This window comes from Gossypium raimondii, chromosome 3 (assembly GCF_025698545.1).
Source record: "Gossypium raimondii isolate GPD5lz chromosome 3, ASM2569854v1, whole genome shotgun sequence".
Classification (NCBI taxonomy): domain Eukaryota; kingdom Viridiplantae; phylum Streptophyta; class Magnoliopsida; order Malvales; family Malvaceae; genus Gossypium; species Gossypium raimondii.
In genome coordinates this window covers 31,547,958-31,568,757 of record NC_068567.1, presented here as the reverse complement: position 1 = coordinate 31,568,757, position 20,800 = coordinate 31,547,958, and the positions used below count along the sequence as shown (strand labels likewise).

The 20,800-nt window shown below is 31.0% G+C and overlaps 1 protein-coding gene and 1 pseudogene across 1 annotated transcript; both read left to right on the top strand.

Moving 5' to 3' along the window:
* Positions 1 to 8,237: 8,237 nt before the first annotated feature.
* On the top strand, positions 8,238 to 10,961 carry LOC105794062 (hypothetical protein). The gene is made up of 2 exons (XM_012623055.2): positions 8,238 to 8,473; positions 10,349 to 10,961. Exons 1-2 carry the CDS (start codon positions 8,306 to 8,308, stop codon positions 10,892 to 10,894), a joined length of 714 nt encoding a protein of 237 aa, XP_012478509.1. The 5' UTR covers positions 8,238 to 8,305; the 3' UTR covers positions 10,895 to 10,961.
* Positions 10,962 to 18,088: 7,127 nt separating this feature from the next.
* Positions 18,089 to 19,512, top strand: LOC105795817 (uncharacterized; annotated as a pseudogene).
* Positions 19,513 to 20,800: the final 1,288 nt, after the last annotated feature.

The following is a 20,800-nucleotide window of genomic DNA, read 5'->3' as shown; positions in this document are numbered from 1 at the left end:
AAGTTTGGAAGAATATGAAATATGGACTGACTTGAATAATATAAGTATTAAATGGATTGAATTTGTATATTTATATCAAGATAGACCACGTACGGACTGAGATTTGGGGAAAGCTAAAGTCTCGGATTAATCGACTTTGTTGTTACGCTCAAATCGTCAAGGTAAGTTCGTAGTGTTTGAATACGAAATGAAATTCTATTTGTGTACTTGTACTATGATGGTTTAATTATTATGTTTTTAGAAAAATAATGATGAATTGCATATACGTGCCCCTGTTTGTACTTCGGTACCCCTAAATTACACACGCATGCCCCTGTTTAGACTTCAATAATTCTAAATAAAATAACATGTGAATCGTATTCAATTTATTGTTAGATTAAATGATATGCTACATTCTTACTAGGCTTTATAAGCTTATTCGTTCTTGTGGATTGTTTTGTAGATCGTTGTTGCTAACATTTTGGACGGATCAAACCTTCAGCTCACACTATCCATCAACTTTGGTAGTTTTTGTATCTCCTAGGGTAGTGGCATGTATAAACTTACGTAGTTGAATTTGAGGTTGGAATGTGTTTAGGATGTTATAAAATGGTGTTTAATGAATGTGTACATAATAACAAAATGTGTTTGTGTTTTGATGTCATGTATGCATAATAAGTTATTTTGGCATTTATAAGTTGTTTTATTACCATTTGATGTTGGTTAGTTTGTGTAATTTTGGTACTTATGGTGCATGAAAGGTATGGCTCAAATGGTAAGTTATGCTGAAGTGTTAATGATCATATTTGAGGTATGTTTTCATAAAAGTTGAGTTATGTTTGATAATAGAAATATGATCAACATATACATGTTTTGGTAAGTTTGAATGTTTGAAATTGAGGTGCCTTGTATGGCATATTGGTTGAATAGTTTTGAACTTTTGAATTGGTAATTTCATGTTGGTGTGCAGGGTGGTTGTAGTGGTGTTTGGTTGGTTGGGTGGGATTTTGATTCGTTGCATTCATTACACATTTGAGTTTATGTTGGAATAATATAATTGTGTTCTATTTGTTAATGGAAAAAATCGTATATTGGATTACCAATTTGTGATTTTCGTATGTTGTCTGTATATATATTTCCGAAATATTTGTTGTGTTATTCCGTCTTTTGCCATTTGCTTATGTTTCAAACTCACACTGAGCTCGTGTAGCTCATCCCTTTAGTTTTTCCCCGTTCAAGTAATTCTTGTGTTTTGAATCTGGGCTCGACCATCGAAAGTCTCGGAGTTTAAATAATTTTGTTTGGTTTAATAATTGTTTTTCTAAAATTTTAGTCTATTAATTTTATTTGGTTGTAAGGAAGATTATTAAATTGTAGTATGAGTTTTGTTTTTGGACATTTGTTTGGGTTTTCGCATTTTGTTTTCTCTTTTTCTAAATTAGATTTGAATTTCGTGCGTGGGTTGAAAATAACTATTTTTGCTTTTGAGTCTAAGTTACTCGAAGAGTTTTGAGCTGGAGCTAAATTATAGTTTTTCCGTTGCTACAAATGTTTGCAAATCGATTTAGAAGATAACAATTTGGTTAATCCTAATTTTTACAATAACAAGAACACTGTTTGCAAAGCACAAATCAGGTTTTATCAGACTTTCATTTGTCAGAAAAAGAAAATGATTTTCGAAAAGGGATTTTTGGTATTTGACCAAAATTTCGTTTTGGGCTATTTTGCTGGCCAATGTGGCCTCCGAAATCTGGCCAAACTTTTGGGTCTGGTTTTGGGGTGTTTCATTATCAGCGAGAATAAATGAATTATAGCAAAATGATTTAGACTTGTTAGTGAGACTGAAACTGGTTGATAGTTGACAGACGATCGATTTCAGTTTCAGTGTTGATACTTGCTTGTATTTTTGTAATGTTTGTGTATACTTGATGATTCAAAGTTGAAACAAGACATTTTGAACGAAGCCCACAACAATGTTTACTTAATTCATCTAGGAAGCAATAAAATGTATAATGATTTGAAATAACTTTACTAGTGGTCGAGAATGAAACGTGAGATATCAAAATTTGTATCTGAATGTTTGATATGTCAACAAGTGAAGGCCAAAATAAAGTTCTATTAGGTCTGCTACAACCTGTGATGATTCCCGAGGGCAAATGAGAGTTTGTTAAGATGGATTTCATTTTGGGATTACCTTTAACTCCGAAAAAGAAAGATTTGATCTGGGTAATTGTAGACAAATTAACGAAATATGTACACTTTATACCTTTCAAGACTGATTATTCGCTCGAGAAGCTAACTAAACTGTATGTCTCTGAAATTGTTAGATAGCATGGTGTGTCATTATCTATTATTTCCGATCATGATCTGAAGTTTACCTCCAGGTTTTAGGGTAAATTACACGAGAATTTGGGTACCAAACTAAACTTAAGTACTACTTACCATCCGCAGACAGATGATCAGTTAGAACGAGTGATTCAGATTCTGGAAGATATGTTATGGTGTTGTGTAATTGAATTTGTAAGTAACTAGGAGAAATATTTGTCGTTGGCCAGATTTGCCTATAATAATAGCTATCGGTTGAGTATAAAAATAACACCGTACGAGACTTTATACGGACACAAATGCAGAAGACTGTTATATTGGTCAAAGTTGAATGAAAAAAAGTCAGCTAGGATTGATTTGGTTCAAGAAATAGAGGACAAAGTTAGGCTTATTCGGAATAATTTAAAAGCTGCCTCTAATTGTCAGAAATCATATGCTTAAATTCAATATTCTTAAATGTCAAGATAATCTTAAAAAATTAACTTTTCCATAAATATTTAATAATACAACATCAATATAAAAAGAAAAAACATTACTCAATTGATCCGGAATTAAAATTTTTTTACTCAAAATCCTATTCATAAAAACAAAACTCTTTTTTTAACTGGTTTTACGTGTGAACCTCAAACTACCCAAAATCTTTATAAAAGGGAGGGAGTTAGAAGCCATTGTCTCAAAAAAAAAAAAAAACTCATCTTAAGAACTAACAAAAAAAAAAAAACTCATCTTAAGAACTAACCTAAAGAGGGACAGAAGAGAGAGATGGAGTGGAGATCATGCTATTTGGACAAGGTTTTAGTGCCGCTAAGCTTAGCAATGACCTTAGCTTATCATTGGTGGCTATGGCATAAGGTTCAGTCTCAGCTGCTCACAACCATCATCGGAACCAATACCAATGGTCGACGCTTCTGGGTCTTTGCCATCATGAAGGTTCTCTCTCTTTATTTCTTTTTACATATATGTTTACTTAACATCTTTTTGTTACATCACACACTCATACTGTTTCATTAATAAATCACATGATCCAAATATTGACCAAACGAATTAAAAATAAATTTTTGTCGTGGTGTTTAGTTTTATTTCAACTTGATTTTTATTGAAATCACTACAGTTAAATATATTTAAAATTTTGATTAAGAAATTAAAAACTAGTTTTTATTTAAATTTAATTTTTATAATATAGAATAAATAATTTATTTTTAAATTATAGCTAAAATGTTTCAAATATATATATATATATATATATATATATATATATAATTTTAGTTTTGAACATATCAAAATTATGAGAATTCGGTTGATGCTTTTATAAAAATAAAATACTACACAATAATCGTAATTTTCCCAAATTCGATATGAACCACATCATTATCATCCCATCATCCAATATAGTTGGTATCTCTAATCTGTGTGCTGAAAGGATCATTAATTATATTAGCAGGAGAAGATATATATTTTAAAAATAAATTTTGTCTAACTAAAAAAGGCAAATAATAAAACTTGTGTTTTGTCAATACTTTCTTTGATGAGGAAAATTGGAATGTTGTTTATTATTTTTAAAACACAAATAGGTAATTTCTTATAAAACTATTGTTGACACCATTTTTTGGATGGAAAACGGGGTCGACTTGGGTTTTGAAAAATGAAACGGGAGTCGCCACCAATCCTTTTTTATGAGGTGTGATTGGATCACCTCAAAAAGTAGTTGTTTTTAATAAACGGTTTGATTTTATTAAAACAACAAGTTTGGTCCACAAAATTCAAAAAAACGGGTTCGGGAGTCGGTTACGCACGAGGAAGGATTAGCACCCTCGATACGCCCAAAATTGGTACCTAGTTGATTAATTAATATGTCTTAGTGTCGAAAAACTGAAAACTTTAAAGAAATTTAAAATACGATCCTTAAAAAAAACTCGAATGGCATGAATTAAAATTCAAGAGGATATTTAGCAATTTGGTTAAAAGAGAAATCGAAACCCAGCACCTTAGAGAACGTTCCTCGAATTTCCAAACGCAAAACATTGCCTTATTTTGAAATTTTTGGAAGGATATTTAGCTATTTGGTTTAACGAGAAAAATCGACACCCAGCACCTTAGGGCATGTTTTCTCGAATTTTCAAACGCAAAACATTGCCTTTATTATTTTTTAGAAAAAATTTTCATATCGGGAAAACAGCGTGTCATATCCAATGCGTTAGGACACAACATATTGAATTCCCGATAATGAGCCTTTTATCATCATTTTTTTAAAAAGGTAATCTCGATTATTTAGATTCAACGAAGAGAATCGGAACACAATACGTTAGGGCTCGATTCTCGAAGATCCCAAATACCAAGTATTACTTATATATATATATTTTAAAATTTCCTTTTCAAGAATCTGAGTGAAAATGAATATAATGGATAAATAAATAAGTAAATAAATAAATAAATAAATGTATCAAACAAATAAAATTATATATATAAAAATGCAAGAAATGTATGGATGCACACATGTATTCAGATTAAAAAAGAAGTATACATATAGACATATATATATGAATATGCATACCTAAGTTACAAACTATATAAATTTGCGCGCAGATATATATGTGTATATAAAAATATGACATGCAAATATATAAGTATATGAGTTATAAAACAAAAAGATGTCCACAAGAGAATATATATTTTAAAAGCATAAAAATATATATATAAATGCATATACTCATGGAAATGGGACATGGATATAGATATATAGATGTATAAAATATAAAATAAGAAGAACATATGCAAGCATATACACGTATACAAATGCATTATGGAAATATGTGCATGTATGTATATTCGTATGTGATATAGCAAATTTTAGAGCTTGAAAATGCAAATAAAACTTAATAATTTCAACAAGTAAGTAAACAAAATAATGAACAGGACTAAATCGAAAAATAAAACAAATTTCAAGGTTAAAATCCGTAAATAAACAAAAGGTGGCTCGGGACCAAAATGGTACACGCTGAAAAGGGGGAGGGGTTGATCAGGAAATATTCCCCTCCCCAGCACGCAGTGTTTCAATGTGGATTAAAATGAAACACCCGAAAAATCAGGAGGCCAAATTAAAAAAAAACAAATGGGATCAAATTGCACTCAGGCGCAAAAGGGGAAGGACCACACGTGAAAATATCCCCCTAAAGCAAAACACGCGGATCCTCCGGGTCGGGTCGGGTCAACGCGCGGGTCAGAGGAACCTCAAAACGGCGTCGTTTCAATCTGGGTATTTAAACCCAATTTTCTTAAAAAAAATCAATTCAGCCACTGTTTTTTTTAAAAAAAATTCAGAAACCCCTCCTTTTCCTCTCCAATGTCCGACCCTTGGTGTTCTAAGACCCTTGACGCGCCGCCGTTGCGCTCGCCGTACCGCCACTGCCCAAGACGGCCGACGAAGCGCTAGAGAGGCGCTCGAAGCCCTCTCTCCAGTGAGTTTTCCTCTTTTTCCTTATTTTACTGTCTTTATCTATATATATGTAAACGAAAAGAAAAGAGAATAAAATAGAAAAATCTTCCAGAACGGAAAGAAAAGGAAAAAAACAACACCTTGAATTTATTTATTGTTTTTATTTCTCTTGCTAATGTGTTTTTTCTTACAAAAATCGGAAGAGAAAAAAAAAGAACCCCCTAAAATTACATTTTCTTCGGCTTTTATAGCCGATTGCCACTGTTTGTCTGTCTTTGCTTTTTTTTCTTCTTTGCAGGTGACCGGCGACGCAAGTGGGACGATGGGATAGTGGCGGTGGAGTTGGAGTTGGTGCGGATGGGACGTCCGGCGGCGGCGACAGAAGCCCTAAAGTCAGTAGATGTGGCGCCTAGGGTTTCAGTCTCTGAAACCCCAGGCAGATTTTTTTTGGGGAAATTGGGCCTAGGTTAAATTGGGCTTCAGGTTTGTATTGGGCCATTCGGGTTTCGGCTGATGGGTAAGGTCTAGGTGGTTTGGGTATTGGGTATTGGGTTAGTGTTGGGTTTGGTTATTGGGTAATGGGCCTCGGGCAAAATTTGGGCTGTACAACTATATTATACAAAATATTAGAAGTCATAATAATAATAGTTTAGAGAATTTGCAATTTGTACCGATTAATTTTAATAACACTAGACTAGTAAATATTCAGAAAAACATTTTAAATTTCATAAATTCCATGCTTTTCCCAAAGAATATACCATATAATTTATAGTAGAGTTGGTTGCCAAGGGAATTTTTTTTCTGACATCTACTAACAGAATTTACAAAATGAAAAGAAAAATAATTATTAAACTCATTCCAGTGAATATATTAAGAAACACAAATTTTGTTTTATATAAATTAGATTCCATTCCTTCATATTTGTTTGGAAAATAGAAGAAAACTTGTGCGCACGTAGAAAGAATATTAATATCCTCTTTTCGTTCTTATCTGGAAAAAAATAATCTATTCAATTTTTATCATGTAATAAATAATTATTTTTATTATTTAAATGAAAGTGAAATTCTTATTTATTTATTTATTTTTTTTCTTTTATATTTTTAGTATATATATATTCTAATAGTTTTGTATTTATGTTTTGTTCATATCTTTTTATTTTGTCAAAATCGTATCTAAGATATTTATATTTAGAGTGTAGTATATTAATAATGTCTTATATAAATTTTAAAGATATTATACTTTCGAATTACTTTTAAAATTTTATGATTTTATTTGGATAATGAAATACAAATGCGATTACGCATTTGATTTTATAATTATATAATTAATTATAATTATAATTATAATTATTCGATTACGCATTTGATTCTAGTTTTCCATTGTTCTTCGAATTGTATTATTTATAATTATAATTAATTATAATTACATTTATTATTTTATAAAAATACATAACGTAAAAAAAATACCAATATTAGATTATTTACGAAGGGTGAATTTGGATGGGCAGTGTGTTTATCTGCAGTTAGTGTAAAAATAGTGATGGCGGTGAGGTTAGATACTGTAGCGATATTGTAGCGTGAGACAAAAAATAAGCTAAACATACCGCACGCACCCAATTACCTATCCAAACTCACCCTAAATAGCAATTTACCCATTGTGGTCTCTTATTTATTATCATTTCATATTCCCATATGTGCTTTGTCAGATTATCACTCAATTACTAATCAAAATTCTCTCACCTTTTTGCTTTACCTAACTTTCTACAAATTAAATTTTATTCCAAATTATTATCAATACACACACATCATAAGTAAATAATTCTTACAACTTTGAATTGTAAGATGATTACTCTGATCAATACGCTAACAATAAAATACCTTTTATTCATTCCCTCTTGTCCTGCTTAAATATTTTATAAATTTTATTTTGATAATTAATTTCATTATTTAATAAATAATAAAATATTCTTTTATTTTACCGGTTCATCTATTACCAGAAGATCAAACACGTCACTAATTCTTGATTAAATGGTTTCTTTTATTTTACCCTCCATCCCATCCCATTTCGAATATACATATTCTTATTATCTTTAGCATATAATTGAATTGTAAATATAGCATATACTAACGGCTAAATTAGAAAATGCATGTTGACAGATGAATAATGTGTCGTCCTGCATATATATATATATATATTTTTTTTATGGAATCGTCCCGCATATAGTTAGGTAGGCTTACGTCCATAAAGTACGCATTAATGCTTCTTTTATTTTTTTTTATTTTTTTGTTCAAACGCATTAATGCTTTAATAATTAAGAAAAAAAACCACATGTATTGCTGAACAGAACAAAAGTATAGTTATGCTTAAAGTTGGAAAGTGGAAATTGTAGTAAGTGGCTTTTATTTCTTTGAGATTGAATTTTGCCTTATAACAAGTCTATGTGCATATCCATCCCCATCAGAACTCTCAAAAAAATCTTTATAAAAGCGAGGGAGTTAAGCCCCATTGTCTCGAAAAAAAAATCATCCTAAGAACTAACCTAAACCTAAAGAGGGACAGAAGAGAGATATGGAGTGGAGATCATGCTATTTGGACATGGTTTTAGTGCCGCTAAGCTTAGCAATGAGCTTAGCTTATCATTGGTGGCTATGGCGTAAGGTTCGGTCTCAACCGCTCACAACCATCATCGGAACCAATGCCCGTGGTCGACGCTTCTGGGCCTTTGCTATCATGAAGGTTCTCTCTTTATTTCTTTTTACATATATGTTTACTTAACATATTTTTATTACATCACGCACTCATTGTTTCATTAATAAATCACATGATTCAAATATTGACCAAATGAATCAAAAATAGATTTTTGTCTTGGTATTTAGTTTTATTTCAACTTGATTATTATTGAATTGACTTCGGTTAACTATATTTAAAATTTTGATTCAGAAATTAAAACTATTTTTATTTAAATTTAAATTTAAATTTTTACAATAGAAAATAAATAATTTAATTTTAAGTTATCGCTAAAAATGTTAGAAATATCATATATATTATTTTAGTTTTGAACATATCAAAATTAGGAGAATTCGGTTTGTGCTTCTTGAAAAATAAAAATACTGGACAATAATCGTAATCTACCCAAATTCGATGTGAACCAAATCATTATCACCCCATCATCCAATATAGTTGGTATCTCTAACCAGTGTGCCGAAAGGACTTAATTATATTAGCTGCAGGGTGAAATATATATTTTAAAATAAATAAATTTTGTCTAACTAAAAAAGGCAAATAATAAAGCTTGTGTTTTGCCAATACTTTCTTTGATGAGGAAAATTGAAATGTTGTTTATTATTTTAAAACACAATTAGGTAATTTCTTATAAAACTATATTATACAAAATATTAGAAGTCATAATTATAATAGTTTAGAGAATTTGCAATTTGTACAGTTTAATTTGAATAACAATAGACTAGTAAATATTCAAATAACATTGTAAATTTTATAAATTCCATGCTTTTCCCTAAGAATATACTATATATTTTATAGTAGAGTTGGTTGTTAATTTTTTTTCATCTACTAAATGAAATTACAAAGCGAAAAAAAATTATTGAACTCATTCTAGTGAATATATTAAAAAAAGAATATTATATAAATTATATTTCATTCCTTCATCTTTGTTTGGAAAATAGAAAAGAACTTGTGCACACATGGAAAGAATATTGATATCCTCTTTCTGTTCTTATTTGAAAAAAACTCTTCAATTTTTATTATGTAATAAATAATTAGTTTTATTATTTAAATGAAAGTGAAATGTGCTTTCGTAACATACATTGTTTTATTGATCTTGAAAGTGAACGTGGTATAATTATTTTATACAATTTTTCCTTGAAAACCACCCTATAATTAAAATATATTATCTGGCATTAATATTTATTATAAACATTTTTGGTTATTACTATTTCGGATTCTATTCGTATTGTCATTTTATTTTAAAAGGTTAACATGGTTATAATTGTGAAAATAATCATATTTTTTTAACGTATTAAAAACAATGAATAAAATTTAGCCCAACCTTAAATTCTTCTTTTTAATTATTTTGTTTTCTTTTATATTTTAGTATATATTATTCTAATAGTTTTGTATTTATATTTTGCTCATATCTTTTTTATTTTGTCAAAATCGTATCTAAGATATTTATATTTAGAGTGTAGTATATTAATAGTGTGTTTTATAAAATTTAAATATATTATATTTTCAAATTACTTTTCATATTTTATGTTTTTATTTGGACAATGGAATACACATGCGATGATTGCTAGAGAGATACGCAATTGCTAGAAACAACCAGGTGAGGTAAGAGCTGAGAGGTTGCGGTCCAACTGCTAATCCAACCATATATAAAAAGCCAACTTTTGCTTTGTACGTCATTCAAATAAAAAGGCTTTCATAGTTTTTTCTCCTTCCAGTTTATTACTTCATTGATCAATCAATTTCGATTTATTTTCTTTTTCCTTAGAAATATATATAATTTCATTCTTTTTTTTTTCTTATTATTAGTGAGAATATACATAATTTCATGCAATTGAGTTGAATAAGTATGATGCATGTGGCTTGCAGGACAACGAGAAAAAGAATATCCTAGCAGTCCAAACGCTACGAAACACCATAATGGGATCAACCCTAATGGCCACAACCTCCATCCTTCTTTGCGCCGGTCTAGCTGCCGTCATCAGCAGCACATACAGTATCAAACGACCGCTCAACGATTCCATCTTCGGAGCTCATGGCGAGTTCATGGTGTCTCTCAAATACGTCACCATCTTATCCTTCTTTCTCTTCTCTTTCTTTTGTTACTCTTTTTCGATCCGATTTATTAACCAAGTTAATGTCCTTATCAACTCTCCCCAAGACCCGGCTTCTGTCATCACTCCCATGTACGTATCGGAGTTGCTCGAGAAAGCGTTCATCTTGAACACTGTCGGCAACCGGCTTTTCTACACCGCACTTCCGCTACTACTTTGGATCTTCGGGCCCTTGCTTGTTTTCCTTTGCTCTTTTACTTTGATCCCTGTGCTTTACAATCTTGATCTTGTATTAGGGTTTAAAAAGCAAGGGAAAACTGAATCTCAAATCAATGGATGTGGGGATTGTGAATCAGTGTAATACTGTATAATTTGTTGTAATCTTTCTTACATAATGTTAAATTAGTAACGTAGAATTAACAGACCAACTTCGATTTTATATATGAATCCGATTGTGGCTATTTATTGTGTCAAGTTTCTACCCGACAACATCTGAGCTGCTAGGGGTGAGCAAAACTCGATTCGACTCGAAAAAATTGAAAAAAAATTTGAATTTCGAGTTAAACGAATCGAGTTATTCGAGTTAATCGAGTTATTCGAATCAATTCGAATTTTTTTTTCGAATTTCGAGTTCGAATCGAGTTAAGTTTTCGAATTCAAATAACTCGAATAATTCGAATAATTCGAATATCAAACTATCATATTTTACATTTTTACCCCAAACTCTCAAACCTTTTTACTTTTCCCTCAAAACTTTTACTCCTTCCCACTTTCCCCCCAAAACTTTTACTCCCCTCCCCTCCCAACCCCCCAATCTACCCAAAATCCATTTCCCACCAAAATTTTACTCTCCCATTTATTTTTTCTCAAAATTTTACTCCCAAAAATCATCAAAATCTTTTATTTTCCCCCAAAGTTTTTACTCCCTCCCACTTTTCCCCTAAAAGTTTCATTCCCTTCCCATCCCACCTCCCATTTATCCCAAACCCTCCCCCTCCAATTTTTTTTAAATATTTTTCCTCCAAAATTTTACTCCCCTATTTACTTTCCCTCAAACTTTTATTCCCCAAAACTTTTTATTTTTCTCCTAAACTTTTACTTCTCACCCTTTACTCTCAAATAAAAAATCAAAATTATCCATAAAAAATCACTAAACATAAATAGTAATAATTTTATTTATATCTACTATTTATATTATTAAATTAACTTTCACATTTTATATTATTTATATTATTGAATTGTTTAGTCATATTGAATATTTATATTAAAATTGAATTATTAATTATGCCATAAAATATTCGTGTTAAAATTTTATATTGGTATTAATTTCACATTTTATTTTTAAAATAACTTTTATTAAAAATCATATTTTTACATTTAATATATTTTTAATTTTAAAATGCATAGTGACAAGAATCTGAAGATAATTGAAACAACTAAGCAAGCAATGAAGCTAACCAATATATAAAAAATTAATAAATAAATTATGAAGTGATGAAAGTTAATAAAAAATTTGATTAATGTGGAAAAATTTTATTACGATGGGTGACAATGGTTACAAGGACCCAAAATTATTTTTTTAAATTTAACTCGAACAAATATATTCGATTCGATTCGATTCGAATTCCATCTCACTCGACTCGATTCGAGAAAACTTCAAATAAAGTTAGGATGATAAAATGAGATTCGAAAACTCGATTAACTCAAAAATTTTCGATTCGATTCGATTCGATTCGATCGAATGCTCACCCCTATGAGCTGCTATTTAGGAAGGTGATCATCAACACCTCAGTAGCTCATGCATATAGAAGATTGAGAATTACGAATACAGACATCTAATATAAGGACAAGATAACATGAGGAATTTCAAAATTTTAGAACTTGAGTACACAATAGGCACCAATAAACATATTATTTATTTAGGCTTTGTTTACTAATGAGATTAAAAAGTACCTTTCAACCCAAATCTTGGTTTCAAACCAAAAGATTTTGTAAACAATCTGTTTTTCAAACTAAACCTTTATTTTAAATTGAAATTTTAACCCAAACCAAAATTTTTAGCTTTAAAAAAACTTTTCAGTGAAGTTACTTTTTGTCCCCCCATTAAACCTTTCACTTTACAACACCATGCCCAAAGTTGACATTTTATCTTCTCAAAACTACTTTTTGACATCAATGATAAACAATATCAAAATTTTCGATAGCAATTTTTAAAAGTTCCTTTTCTAAGCATTTTTCAGAAGCACTTTCCAACCTCAATGGTAAACAAGACTTTAATAATGAACAACAAAAAAGTAAAATTAAGACTTATAAATTTAAACATTAATAGGCAAAAAGCTTTAGAAATTTTAAAGTTTGCTTTTGAGTCTAAAAGCATTAACTTTACTAACAAGTGTTGGATGTAATGGTAAGATAACTTAGGTTTCAATCTTGAAGACGACATTGTTGGGAGGGGTGACCACGAATCTAAAAGCAATAACAACACTTGTAACATCCCAAAAAATCGGGTTAGTAGAATCGGGTGAGAAAATCGAGAGTTAGTGAACCCAAAATCGTAATTAGGTTAAATAATTAAATTAAATAGGAAAAATCAAGTAAAATAAAATATTAAAATAAATAGAATTAAAAATTAAGATTTATAAATTAAAATTAGGAATTTGGGAAATAATTCGATTAAAGTGGATTTTTAAATTGAGTTCGGATTTGAAAATAATTTAGAAAATAAATTTTAATTGAACATAACGACTTAAATGAAAAAAGGAAGAAACTAGATGAGGTTAAATGGACAATGACCCAATTTTTGAAAACTGGTTGCCTATTTAACAACCCCTACCATTCCTTCCCTCTCATTTCTCCCTTCATTCAAAATTTTTCCAAACACCAAATTAGAGCTTTTCTCCTAAAATTGATTCATCCTTTTTGATTTTCAAGCTTTCCAAACATGAATTCCTCTTTCAATTTCAAAGAACAATTAAGTTTTCATCCTCAAATTCTCTATTGTTCTTCACACATCCTAACTTGAATTTGATATTAATCTTATCATTTCCATCAAATTGAGGTGAGATTTTGACAAACGGTTATGATATTCTTTTGACTTCTTTGACGGTGAAGATTTCCCCACTGATCTCTTACCCGAATCACGAGCCTCAAAATCATCTTTTCTTTTAGGTTTGCTCAATTCTTCAGCTTTATGTGCTCGATCAACTAGAACAACAAATTTATTCAATTCGAGTATCCCGACTAACAGCTTTGTGTCATCATTCAATCCATCTTCAAACTGTTTGCACATTGCAATCTCAGTCGGTATACATTCTCGAGCATACTTACTCAACTGAACAAATTCTCTCTTGTTCTCTGATACTGTCATTCGACACTGTTTAAGCTTAAGAAACTCTTTGCATTTATTATCAAGAAACCTCTGACTTATATATTTCGTACGAAACTTAGCTTGAAAGAATTCCCAGTCTACTCACTCTCTCGACACAACTAAAGCCAAGGTATTCCACCACTGATAGGGTCTTTCAGTAAGGAAATGACACATTTCACGTATTCAGCCACTGTACAAGACAATTCATCGAAAACCCTGATTGTGTTTTCTAACCAAAACTTAGCTCTATCTGGATTATCTTCAGACATAGCTCTAAACTCTTGAGCCCCATATTTACAGATTTTATCAACTGACGGCTTGCTAACTCGTATTGGTTCCAAACCTTGACGAACTAGGAGAACCGGTTGGGGAACAGGTGGGGGTGGAGGTTGTTGAGCCATCAGGTTCGTTCGTACGAACTCAGTAAACCATTGATTTATCATTTGGAAGAAGGCTTCTTTACCCTCTCCTTCTCGACCCTCATATACGGGCTTGGTGTCACTCGACGCTGCCCTGTGAACGAAGGCTTGTGCGTTACTTTCAGCCTCATCGGAATTGACTCAGTTGGATGACATTTTTTATATGAAAGCATGTTCAAAATGAGTCAGGAGTTATCACACTAGCACAGGTTATATAATGGCATGTATTTCTAGACTTGTACACGCTACGTTTAGTCCAAGAATCGACTAAATTGTAGCTTTGATACCAATAAATAAAATACCCCTAACCCATATTCGTCGCTGGAATAGAGTTACGGAGCATTACCATAAAAATATAACTTAAAATATTCATTTCTAAACATTTCATAAATCATGTCATATTCCATTTAAACATATGCATATCGTCCATTGTCCAAGCCCTCGAGGCCTTAGAAACACTTTAGGAACAATTCGCGACTAAATCGAGAACATGTGAAAGCTTAAGGAAAAAGTTAGAAAAATTCACACTATAAGGGTCACACAGCCGTGTGGCCAGACCGTGTGCCTCACATGGTTGAGACACACACCCGTGTCTCAGGATGTGTAACATTCAAAATAGGGACAAACGGTCGTGTCCCAGCCTGTGTTTGTGCCCGTGTAACTCTCTGACTTGGGTCACATGGCCAAACCACACGCCCATGTGGCAGGCCATGTAACTTTTGAAAAAAAAAACATTAAAACCTACAAGGGACACACGGCCATGTCGCTTGGCCGTGTGTCATACACGGCTAAGACACACGCCCGTGTCTTAGGACGTGTGGACAAGAAAATGGCCAAAATCAAGCCATTTCTTTCACCCATTCAAACATGAACCTACAAGCAACTTGCACATATAATCAGGACCTTAAAACATACCTAAATCATGCATAAAATGACCAAATCTCTATACCAAATATCCATACAACCAATATGCCAAAAGGTACCTCAATCACAATTCACCAAAACTATCTAAACATGTGCAAAATTATCCATTCATCAACCATTCACAACTAACCTATTTCCATACCAAACTTACCATATATGACCACACTTATACCAATAAAAATAACTTATAACTACCTTAAAGCATAACCTAACTTGGCCACATTATAAACATACCAACACATACCAAATTTGGTCATTCAAAACATACATCAACCTAGCCATATTGACATCAACCATCAAGGCATCAAAATACCATAAGTACCACAATTCAAAGCAACATTACATGCCATAAACATCAACTAAACATTAGACACAAGTCCACCTATACATGCCATTATAACCATGACTAAAACATCAAAATCTACCGATATAATCTCTAGATAGTATGATAGGTCTCCGACGTGCTTCCAAACCTATCGAGCTTCCGATAATATATAAAACATAAAAAAGAAAATAACGTAAGCATATAATGCTCAGTAAGATCGTAAATCATGAACATAGCTTACCATTTCAATGCAAAATCTTACAAAATAGACACGAATCAATCTAACATAGCTTGGCACAAGACTAAGCATCACCAACAACACAAGTTAGTGCTTAAACACATAACTTAACCAAAATAATCACATGGTAATATAGATTTCATGAATATATCACATTTGGATTCATACTTTCTATAAACATGGTTATACATACTTTGATCAACATTAATTCTTACCTTCCTACAAGTTCATAATATGGTCAGTTAGAACACTTACCATTCCTTCCCTTTACATGCTCGTTGAACCACTTAGAATAATATTAGATACGCGAGAGGCTCACACAAAATGGGCTAACAAATGGTCAAAACCATTCTTTTTCCTTTTCCTTTACATCAATGCTCACTCAAGCCATAAATGAGTTTGCTCACACAAGTTGACGATTGGAATGTAGCTACACGATGTCACTCACACAAGCTGATGAGTATTCGCAACAAATGCTGGAACTCAGCCATCGATAGGACATTCAGGACCAACACCCGAAACATGGTAACCCTAATGATATGCCATTTGTATCCTATATATTCATAAGGTTTAAACGATGCTCGATAGTTGTCATAACGTCATTGGATTTTCGTCGTAACATGATATGATAAATAATATAATAACACATAAATCAAATAACATCAAAACGTTATTTAAACATACAAACTTACCTCGATTTTAAAGATGTCGATATATGATCGCTAATCCGAGACTTTATTTTTTCCTCGATTTAGATCTGTATGAGGCTTAACTTGATCTAAATAAGCAAATTTAATCCATTTAATATTCATTCTATTCAATTCATTCGAAAATTCATATTTTGCAAAAAATACATTTTTACCCTTACTATTTTAACTTCTTTACAATTTAGTCCTTAAGCTCGTAAATTAACATTTATGCAATTTCATCCACATTACAAGCTAGCCGGATTACCTAGAGACTTATACAACTTCACACAACTCAACATTTCACAATTTTACCATGGTATTTTACTACTTTTACATATAAGTTCCTAAATGATAATTTCATCAAAAATAACTTTACAAAAGTTGTTTATTTAACAACAAGGACTCATAATCTTTCATAAAATTTCAAGAATCATGCAAACATGTTCATGGAAAAACCCTAAACCTTTAAAAATTTTGCAAATTAGTCCATGGGCTAGCTAGATTATGCTACAACAATCCCAGAAACAGAAAAATCATTAAAAACGGAAGTGAAATACATACCATGCAATCAAAAGAAGGTGACCGAACCCTAGCTATGGAGTTTTGGTAATTTCGGTTGAAGAAAACCAAGTTTAGAAGATGATATCTTTGTTTTCTTTCTTTTGTTTTTATGATTTTAGCCTTTATTTACTTAATTACATTATTAACCTTTAAAAATATCTTTAATTTCAATAAAACCAAACCCATAAATGTCCACTACCATATAAATGGTCTAATTACCACTTAAGGACTCTTACATTAAAGTTCTATAGCCATTCAATACCTTTAGCTACTAGAACTCTACTTTTGCACCTTTTACGATTTAGTCCTTTTTACGAAATTAAACATGCAAACATAAAAATTTCTTAACGAAATTTTTATATGACACTACTAACATACTGTAGACATTAAAATAATAATAAAATAATTATTTTCATGTCGATTTGTGGTCTTGAAACCATTGTTCGATATCACAAAAATAAGTGTTACATTTTTTAAAAATAAATAAATTTTCTCTAACTAAAGAAGGTAAATAAGAAAGCTTGTGTTTTGCTAATACTTTCTTTGATCCGGAAAACTGGAATGTTTATTATTTTTAAAACACAAATAGGTATTTTGTTATACAATTATATTATACAAAATATTAGAAGTCATAATTATAATAGTTTAGAGAATTTGTAATTTGTACCGTTTAATTTGAATAACACTAGACTAGTAAATATTTAAATAACATTGTAAATTTCATAAATTCCATGCTTTTCCTTAAGAATATACCATATAATTTATACTAAAGTTGGTTGTTTTGTTTTTTTCTGCATCTACTAAATGAATTTACAAAACGAAAAAAACTAATATTGAACTCATTTCGGTGAATATATTAAGAAACAAAAATAAATTATATAAAGTAGATTCCATTCCTTCGTCTTTGTTTGGAAAATAGAAGAAAACTTGTGCCCACATGGAAATAATATTAGCATCCTCTCTTCGTTCTCATCTGAAAAAATAATCTATTCAATTTTGATCATGTAATAAATAATTATTTTTAATATTTAAATGAAAGTGAGATGTGCTTACATAACATACATTGTTTTATATGATCTTTAAAGTGAACGTGATATAGTTATTTTATACAATTCTCTCTCATTGGGAATCACCCTATAATTAAAATATATTATCCCACATTAATATTTATTATTAATATTATTAGTTATTATTATTTCGCATCCTATTTGTATTGTCATTTTATTGTAAAAGTTAGTACGATTACAATTGTAAAAACAATTATATTTTTTTGAACGTATTGAAAATAATTAATAACATTTAAGAGATGTGCCCAACCTTAAATTCTTTTTTTAATTATTTTGTTTTCTTTTATATTTTACTATATATGTTCTAATAATTTTTGTATTTATGCTTTGCTCATATCTTTTTTATTTTGTCAAAATCGTATCTGAGATATTTATATTTAGAGTGTAGTATATTAATAGTATGTTATATAATTTTTAAATATATTATATTTTCTAATTACTTTTCATATTTTATGTTTTTATTTGGACAATGGAATACACATGCAATGATTGCTAGAAGGATACGCAGTTGCTAGAAACAACCAGGTGAGGTAAGAGCTGAGAGGTTGCGGTCCAACTGCTAATCCAACCATATATAAAAAGCCAACTTTTGCTTTGCACGTCATTCAAATAAAAAGGCTTTCATAGTTTTTTCTCCTTCTAGTTCATTACTTCATTGATCAATCAATTTCAATTTCTTTTTTCTTTTTTTCTTAGAAATATATATAATTTCATTCTTTTTTCTAATTATTAGTGACAATATACATAATTTCATGCAATTGATTTGATTGAATAAGTATGATGCATGTGGTTTGCAGGACAACGTGAAAAGGAATATCCTAGCAGTCCAAACGCTACGAAACACCATAAAGGGATCAACCCTAATGGCCACAACCTTCGTCCTTAGCTGTGCCGGTCTAGTTGTCGTCATCAACAGCACATACAATGTCAGACGGCCACTCAACGGTTCCATCTTCAAAGCTCACAATGAGTTCACGGTGTCTCTCAAATACATCACCATCTTATCCTTCTTTCTCTTCTCTTTCTTTTGTTACTCTTTGTCGATCGGATTTATTAACCAAGTTAACATCCTTATTAACTCTCCCCCAAGACCTGGCATCTGTCATCACTCTCAAGTACGTATCAAAGTTGCTCGAGAAAGTGTTCATCTTGAACACCATTGACAGCTGGCTTTTCTACACCGCACTTCCTCTACTACTTTGGATCTTCGGTCCCTTTCTTATTTTCCTTTGCTCTTTTACTTTGATCCATGTGCTTTACAATCTTGATCTTGTATTAAGGTTTAAAAAGCAAGGGAAAAATAAATCTCAAATCAATGGCTGTGGGGATTGTGAATTAGTGAAATATTGTACAATTTGTTGTAATCTTTCTTACATACTGTTAAATTAGTAATGTAGAATTAATAGACAACTTTGATTTTATATATGAATCCGATCACGGCTATTTGTTTAGTGTCTAGTTTCTACTCGACAACATCTGAGCTGCTATTTAGGAAGGTGATCATTGACAACTTAGTAGCTCATGCATATAGAAGACTGAGAAGTAATGATACATACATATTGTAAAAATAGAACGTCGGTAATAATAATATATCGCAAAGCAAAGAGAAATAAAAAAAAGAACACAAATTTTTACGTGGAAATCCTTTCGAGAAAAAACCACGGGCAGAGGAGAAGAAAATTCACTATGTCAAATTCAAATGATTACAAGAGGAGTTTCAATTACATCTAGTTATAGGTTGAAAAAACCTAATTCTAATCAAATTCAAATATATTATGCTAATATATGCTAAATATATTATACTCATAAATACTAAATCTTCTAGAAATGAGATATATTTTGTTTAACTTGACTTGCAAGCAATCTCTTAGAATTTGGGTTACACAACTCTAACAATCTTCACCTTGACACGAATTCTCAACGAACAAGTTTTTTACCTCTTCCATAAAACCCCTTAAGGGTTTAACTTCAAGAATGAACACCAACCAAGTCTAAGAAATGCTCAAATTTGGTTATAGGAAGTGACGTAGTCATTATATCTACATGATTTTCATGAGTACTAATTTTGCTCACAACAATATTACCACGAGCAATAATATCACGAACAAATGATACTGAACATCAATGTGTTTTGTTCTCTCATGAAACATTTGATCTTTTGTAAGGAAGATGACACTCTGACTGTCACAAAATATTGTACTAATTTGAAGGTCTTCATTGAGTTCACTAAAGAGTACCTTCAACCAAATAGCTTCTTTACAAGCCTCAATAATCGCCATATACTTAGCTTCAGTGGTAGACAAAGCAACTGCAGTTTGCAAAGTGGCTTTCCAACTTATTGCACAACCTCCGATTGTAAAGACATAACCTGTGAGAGATCTTCTTCTATCAAGGTCTCCAGCAAAATCAGCATCAACATACCCAATGACTCCATCTCTAGTTCTTCTAAAATGTAAGCAAACATCAGTAGTACCTCGTAAGTATCTTAAAATCCACTGAACTGCTTTCTAATGTTCTTTACCGGGATTCAACATGTATATGCTAACTACACTTACTATATATGATAAATCTGGACATGAACAAACCATAACATACATGAGAGATCCCATTGCACTAGAGTATGGAACATGTGACATGTACTCAATCTCATCATCTAATTGTGGAGACAAAGCAGATG

Bases quoted from the DNA above. Each gene is read 5' to 3' on its own strand.
- LOC105794062 (XM_012623055.2), top strand. From the start codon at position 8,306: ATGGAGTGGAGATCATGCTATTTGGACATGGTTTTAGTGCCGCTAAGC. The intron at 8,474-10,348 runs GTTCTCTCTTTA...TGTGGCTTGCAG, and splicing joins GGGCCTTTGCTATCATGAAG to GACAACGAGAAAAAGAATAT.